Source organism: Pyrus communis, chromosome 15 (assembly GCF_041283825.1).
Source record: "Pyrus communis isolate YQ-2024b chromosome 15, ASM4128382v1, whole genome shotgun sequence".
NCBI lineage: Eukaryota > Viridiplantae > Streptophyta > Magnoliopsida > Rosales > Rosaceae > Pyrus > Pyrus communis.
The window spans coordinates 11,901,925-11,909,295 of NC_142579.1; the positions used below are offsets into that span (position 1 = coordinate 11,901,925).

General features: G+C 39.0%; 1 protein-coding gene across 1 annotated transcript in view; it reads right to left on the reverse strand.

Annotated features, from left to right (window-relative positions):
• LOC148690524 (uncharacterized) overlaps positions 1–1,187 on the reverse strand; it is a 41,276-nt gene extending 40,089 nt beyond the window's left edge. The window contains exon 1 of the mRNA XM_088684937.1: positions 660–1,187. Coding sequence (XP_088541063.1) covers positions 660–1,187 — 528 coding nt within the window. The remainder of the gene's footprint in view (positions 1–659) is intronic.
• Positions 1,188–7,371: the final 6,184 nt, after the last annotated feature.

Consider the following 7,371-nt stretch of genomic DNA (forward strand, 5'->3'; position numbering starts at 1 on the left):
GTTTTGGATGGTTTAGGACCTGCCCCAACTTCTTTTCCACTTCTCAAGATGATTGCATTGGCCGTTTCGAACCCTCCCTTTGGGTTTGGAATGGTTGAGCTTAGGAGCTTGCCTTGGTCTCGGAATTGCCCTACAAACTCTGCAATCTGCCAAATCTGTTTCTCCAATTGATCCACCCTTTTTTCTTGATTTTGCATTGCTTTGGCTTGATTTTCTTGCCCCTGAGACAAATTAGTTAGTAACTGAAGAAGTGTATCATTGTCAAAGGATGTACCTGAAACATTTGGGGCAGATTGTTGTGGAGCATATGTGGGTGCGTATGGCTTAGTGAAGAACCCCGGGGGTTGTTGTCTAAAGCCTCCTTGTTGTGGTGGTTGTTGGGGCTCCCTCCACTTGAAGTTTGGGTGGTCTCTCCAACCTGGATTATAGGTGTTAGAATATGGATCGTGCCTTGGTTGGTTTTGGCCTTGAAATCCAATTGCATTTGCGCTCTCCCATCCACCATTTTCGACTAGTTGTGGGCACTTCTCTGAAGCATGTCCTTGGATAGAACACACTCCGCATACAATCGGTCCTTGCATCCTCATTCCTTCGGCCATCTGAGACACAATGGAAGTAAGATTAGCTAATTGTGAATGAATGTCGGGTGTGGAACTTACCTCATTAACTTGCTGCCGTGGGGGTCCTCTTTGGCCTACTCCTTCGTATTGTTGAGCATTTAACGCTCGGTTAGCAATCAAGACCTTGGCAGCCATGGGTGTCTTGTCCACCAATGCTCCACCCACCGAGGCATCGAGCATTTGACGTTCAATTGGTAGGAGCCCCTTGTAGAAGTATTGTAGAAGTAACTCCTCCTTCATCTGATGCTGTGGACAAGAAGCAACAAGGGATTTAAAACGTTCATAATACGTAGGAAAAGACTCACCTTCTTCTTGCTGAATTCCACTTATCCTTTTTTGTAAAAGGATGATTCGAGAAGTTAGGAAAAACTTCTCCAGAAATGCCCTCTTCATACTCTCCCATGATGTGACGGTTCCGGGAGCTAATTCATACAACCAATCTTTGGCTTTGTCCATTAAAGAGAATGGAAAAGCCTTCATCTTCAATATACTTCCATCGACGTTGACGGGAGTCATGCTTGAACACACCACCTCGAATTCTTTTAGATGCTTGTTCGGATCCTCCATGGACAACCCATGGTATTTTGGAATGTGGTGGAGCAAAACTTGACTTCAACTCGAACTCTTCAGTCTTACCTTGGGCAGGTGGGGGATATTGGATACACAAAGGTGCGGCATTATCCAATCCCGAAGCAGAAAGCTCCTTGAGTGTCCGGTTGTCCATGGCCATGCCTTGTGGTTCTTCAAAAACCCTTGTCGTGGCCTCCTCTTCCTCTTCTAGGGCTTGTTCTTCAAGGTCAGGTTCCGGGCTTGGTGGATTTGATTCGTGTTGCTTCCTCTTTCGTCTCAAAGTCCTCTCAAAATCGCTGTCAAAGTCTAAGATATGCTCACGAATCGGTTGAGAACTCCAAGTTATCAATCAAGCAGTTAAACAAATTGAATCCACAACTCATGAAATTCCAACCAAAGGTAATCAATTCATATTGCAAGCATAAACATGGTTTTGAATCACCCCCTAGCTAACTAGGGATTTAGCCTCTCATGTTCACAGAAAAAGAAACAAAATTGAAATTAAACATAAAGAACAAAAGATTGATTACACCTAGAACGCCCAACGAATCCACTTTGAATTTTTACACGTTTCAAGCTCCTCTTTCTTTCTTTCTTCTTGTTGCGGCAGAGAGGGTTTTAGGGTGAGTTTGGATGATTTTCTGGGTTGGGAATGGATTTATGGGGATATGGTGGTGCGGCAAGGAAGTGGGAAGGTGTATGGAGGTTGGGAATGGTGGCGGAAGGGTGGAGTGGTTGCGGCAACAAAGTTTTTTGGTTGATGGTGGCTGCGGCAACAAGGTTTTTGGGTTGATGGTAGCTGCGGATTGAAGGAAGAAGATGGAAGGGTGGTTGCGGCTGAAAAGGGTTTTTGTGGCTGAATTATGGAAGAATGAATGAATGAGAATATGATGCGGCTAGGGTTTAAAATATATATGGTTTTAGAAATTAAAACCCTAGCTTATTTTTATTAACTAAAATTAAATCAAAGGCTTCTAGAATTAGGAAATTAAATCAGAAATTTAAAAGGGAATTGATTAATAGGTGCGGCTAGGGTTTATTTGAAAGGGAAATAGGTTTAAGTTCATAAATTAAAGGGAAAGTGGCTGCAAGGTGCGGCTAGGGTTTAGTTTAGGAGAGGAGGATGTGTTTAATTGCATAGCCTAAGACAAAATTGCCCCCCCTTGCATGGCAAGGGAAGGTGAGCAAGGGAAACCCACGGCAAAAGGGGTTTAAGGGGCTAGGGCCTTTGTTTTGTGTCCTAAAGTGCCTACAAGGCCTTCAAAGTGGCTAGAAAATACGGACGTTTAAGATTAGGAAAGGTTACCAAAACGGGAAACCTAGGGTTAACTTTCCTACTTCAAGTAGGAATCCTTGTTGGAGTAGGAATCCATCGTTGGAGTAGGAATTCTCGTTTCTTCAAGTCTTCAACTCATTCATTCCTCTTTTGCTCCAAAAGACTCCAATTTGCATCTTCTTGCACACTTTGGCTTTATAATCTGAAAATACACAAAAGTGACTTTAAACACTTAAAATAACTAAGGAAACACAACATAAATGCACGAGAATAAGCTAATTAAGTCGCATGAATATGCTCCTATCAAATTCCCCCACACTTAGCTTTTGCTAGTCCTCGAGCAAAACAAAACAACTAAAGAAAACAAGACGAAACAAAACAAACAAAACAAACCCTAAACCTTCCAACGTTTGCCTCAGGGATTTCCAATTAACATGACATGTCAAAGATCATTACTCACATAGCTTTTAGTCTTCCTTCTCCTCAAGCACATACTTAATCATAGTCACCATTCACTAGTTCGCATTTAATCAATTAAAACACATTTTGAATGTAGTAACATGCCTGATAGGAGCATATTCATGCGACTTAAATGGCTTGTTCTCGTGCATTTACGTTATGTTTCTTTAGTTATTTTAGTACTTTAAAGCTATTTTCGTGTGTTTGTAGGTCCAAAGGGCTAAAGGAGCAAAAAGATGCATTTTGGAGACTTTTGGAGCACTTTTGGGCTAAGGATGGATAGCCTACGCTTGGAGCCAAAGTGTTGGACGAAATTGAAGACCTAATTGAAGACCAAAGTGTTGGAACCTTGTTCCCTTTAGTTTTAGGACATTTAAACCTTTCCTATATCCTTAGCCGTGCATAACATTCCAACATTCCACTTCTTCATTTCAGCCACACTCCCACATATCATTACATATCATTCACCACTTATCATTCACCACTTATCATATCATCCACTTATCATTCACCACTTATCATATCATCCACTTATTATATCATTCACTTATCATATCATTCACTTATCATATCATACACTTGTCATAACCATACACTTATCACTTATCACAACAACAACCTTGCACATGCACATTCATCCACATGCACCCATAATCATTCACTCATCTTTAATCCACATGCACTTATTCCACTTCATCATTACACCACATTCTCTCTCTTTAATCCACATGCATTCATCATCATTCACTCTAGTTTTAATTCCACATGCATTTCCAGCTTTGCACATGCATTCCCACATGCATTTCCACCCACATGCAACCATAATCATTCATACCTATCAGCCACATGCATTCACTCTTCATAAATCAGCCACATGCATTCAATCATTCACTCCACACTCATTGCACATGCATTCCCTTTCATTTCTGTCAAAGTACATGCATTCCCACCCTTTAATCACATGCATAAATCAGCCACATGCATCTCCCATCACCATTTCAGATTTCCACCAAGTTCCTAGATGTCATGTTCCCTCTCTTTCTCCCTATAAATACCATACACACTTCACACAACATTCATTCATTCGCATTCACTCTTCCATATTCCAGAAATTCGTCAAAACCTCTCCACACCCTTGCAGCAGCCACCAAAACACTTTTCTCCTCCATTGCAGCCACTCCAACCACTCCCCAAACCACTCACACCATCAAACTATCCTTAGACCTTGTGCTACAACGAAGAGGAAGATAAGAGGGCCTAAACGTTCATACAATTCAAGTTTGAGTTGTTGGAATGTTTAGGTGTTTCTTTGATTTCAATGTTTAATTTCAATACTCTTTGTTTTGTACGAATGAGGAATGGAAGAGAAGAGGGCCTAAACGTTCATACAATTCAAGTTTGAGTTGTTGGAATGTTTAGGTGTTTCTTTGATTCCAATGTTTAAATTCAACTAAACCCCCCTTGGCTAGGGGGGGATTCGAAATATATGTTTATGCTTGCATTTTGATTTGATTACTTCTAATTGCGTTTCATAAGTTGTGGATTCAATTTATTTAACTGTTTGATTGATAACTTATTTATGTATGTTTATTGAGAATGCACGCTGATAGGAGCATATTTATGCGACTTAAATGGCTTGTTCTCGTACATTTACGTTATGTTTCTTTAGTTATTTTAGTACTTTAAGCTATTTTCGTGTGTTTGTAGGTCCAAAGGGCTAAAGGAGCAAAAAGATGCATTTTGGAGACTTTTGGAGCACTTTTGGGCTAAGGACGGATAGCTTATGCTTGAAGCCAAAGTGTTGGACGAAATTGAAGACCTAATTGGAGCCAAAGTGTTGGAACCTTGTTCTCTTTAGTTTTAGGACATTTAAACCTTTCCTAATCCCAATCATGCCATGCATAACACACATCCATTCTAACACATTGTCATTGCACATGCATTTCCTTCATTAGTTAACCCACATGCACTTATCACTTATCATCACCACATATCATATCACTTAATCACTTATCACTTATCATCACCACTTAACCACTTATCATATCATAACCACATATCATATCACTTATCACTTATCACTTAACATATCATCCACCTACTTCACCTACAACATCCACCTACTTCACCTACTAATGCGAGATTTATACGCACACAAATTAAACCCTCTTTTTGTCGATTTGTAGTATAAGTATAAGTAGGGATCGTTCTGGACCGGGGATTAGGAGGGATTGCAAATCTCTTGGAAACTGACTCAAAAACGTAAAATAAAGTTTAAAACACTAAGACAAACCAAAAACTCAAAATGCTTTAAAAACACAAACTAAATTGAATTCTAACTAAAATGAACATTAAAGCAAAAGGGGGATTGAGGTTTTTACGAAAATTGAAATAACGAAACAAGTTAATAAACTAGACAGAATGTAAATATGAAATTTATGGATGAATGCTAGCTAAGGGGTTCATCTCCACACATGTTACACTTGCATACAAGATTGATTCTCAGTTGGTCTTTCGATAAATTATGAAACTCAACGCCCCAGGTTAATTAGGTCCGCTTAAATTAACCGTCAAGTTTTCCTTAAGTTAATGAATTGGATGGGTTAGCGCAACGCAATTCACCACATTCTCCAAAAGTCCTTTACGTGAACAGCACAATAAAGATACGATCAAAGATCATTAAGCATTATGAAAACTATAAGTGTTGACGAGGCATTCGTTACTATGATGAGCATGAAACTCGTGCCAAGAATTCGTTTAACGCGATTGTTTATAAGCAACCTCCACTACTTGTGAATATAAGTTCATAACGATTAGGTGAAATTCACTTATATTCTAGCGTCATATTTATGCATGAAAATTAAGCGCGCATTCTTAATAAACATTCATAAATAAATTATCAATCAAACGGTTAAACAAATTGAATTCAAAACTTATGAAATTCCAACGAAAGGTAATCAAATCAAAATGCAAGTATAAACATTTATTTCGAATCACCCCCTAGCTAAAGGGGGGTTTATTTCCTCATAACTTTGAAATTAAAGAAACACCTAAACATTCCAACAACTCAAACTTGAATTGTATGAACGTTTAGGCACTCTTCTCTTCCATTCCTTATACGTACAAAACAAAGAGAATTAAAATGAAACATTGAAATCAAAGAATCGCCTAAACATTCCAACAACTCACACTTGAATTGTATGAACGTTTAGGCCCTCTTATCTTCCTCGTTGTTGTAGCACAAGGTCTAAGGTGAGGTTTGGGGGATTATGGAAATGGATGAGGAGTGGTGTTTGGATTATAAGGGAATGGATGGGAAGCTCACGGCTAGGGAAGGGAGAATGTGTTTGTAATGTGTTGTGTATGAAAATGAGATGTCCATGAATGAATGAATGCAAGGGTATTTATAGGAGTAGTGGAGGGAACATATGGCTATGTCATTTGTAGGTGAAGTAGGTGGATGTTGTAGGTGAAGTAGGTGGATGTTGTAGGTGAAGTGGATGTTGTAGGTGAAGTAGGTGGATGTTGTAGGTGAAGTAGGTGGATGTTGTAGGTGAAGTAGGTGGATGTTGTAGGTGAAGTGGATGTTGTAGGTGAAGTAGGTGGATGATATGTTAAGTGATAAGTGATAAGTGATATGATATGTGGTTATGATATGATAAGTGGTTAAGTGGTGATGATAAGTGATAAGTGATTAAGTGATATGATATGTGGTGATGATAAGTGATAAGTGCATGTGGGTTAACTAATGAAGGAAATGCATGTGCAATGACAATGTGTTAGAATGGATGTGTGTTATGCATGGCATGATTGGGATTAGGAAAGGTTTAAATGTCCTAAAACTAAAGAGAACAAGGTTCCAACACTTTGGCTCCAATTAGGTCTTCAATTTCGTCCAACACTTTGGCTTCAAGCATAAGCTATCCGTCCTTAGCCCAAAAGTGCTCCAAAAGTCTCCAAAATGCATCTTTTTGCTCCTTTAGCCCTTTGGACCTACAAACACACGAAAATAGCTTAAAGTACTAAAATAACTAAAGAAACATAACGTAAATGCACGAGAACAAGCCATTTAAGTCGCATGAATATGCTCCTATCAAATACCCCCACACTTATCTTTTGCTAGTCCTCGAGCAAAACAGAAAGAAAAACAAAACAAAACCAAACGAAACAAAACAAGTAAAACACAACCTAAACCTTCCAACAACCGTCTTAGGGATTTCCAAAGCACATGACAAGTTAAAAATCATCATTCCCACAGATTTTTGCCATCATTACACTTAAGTACATTCTTAATCATAGTCACCACATACTAGTTCACAATTAAGCATTTAAAACACATTTCGAATGTAGTAACATGCCTTAGAGAAATTGCTCAAATCCTTGCAAGATATGCACTCGTTTTTCACACAGATTTTCTGACTACACACCCTACACTAGTTATATGTG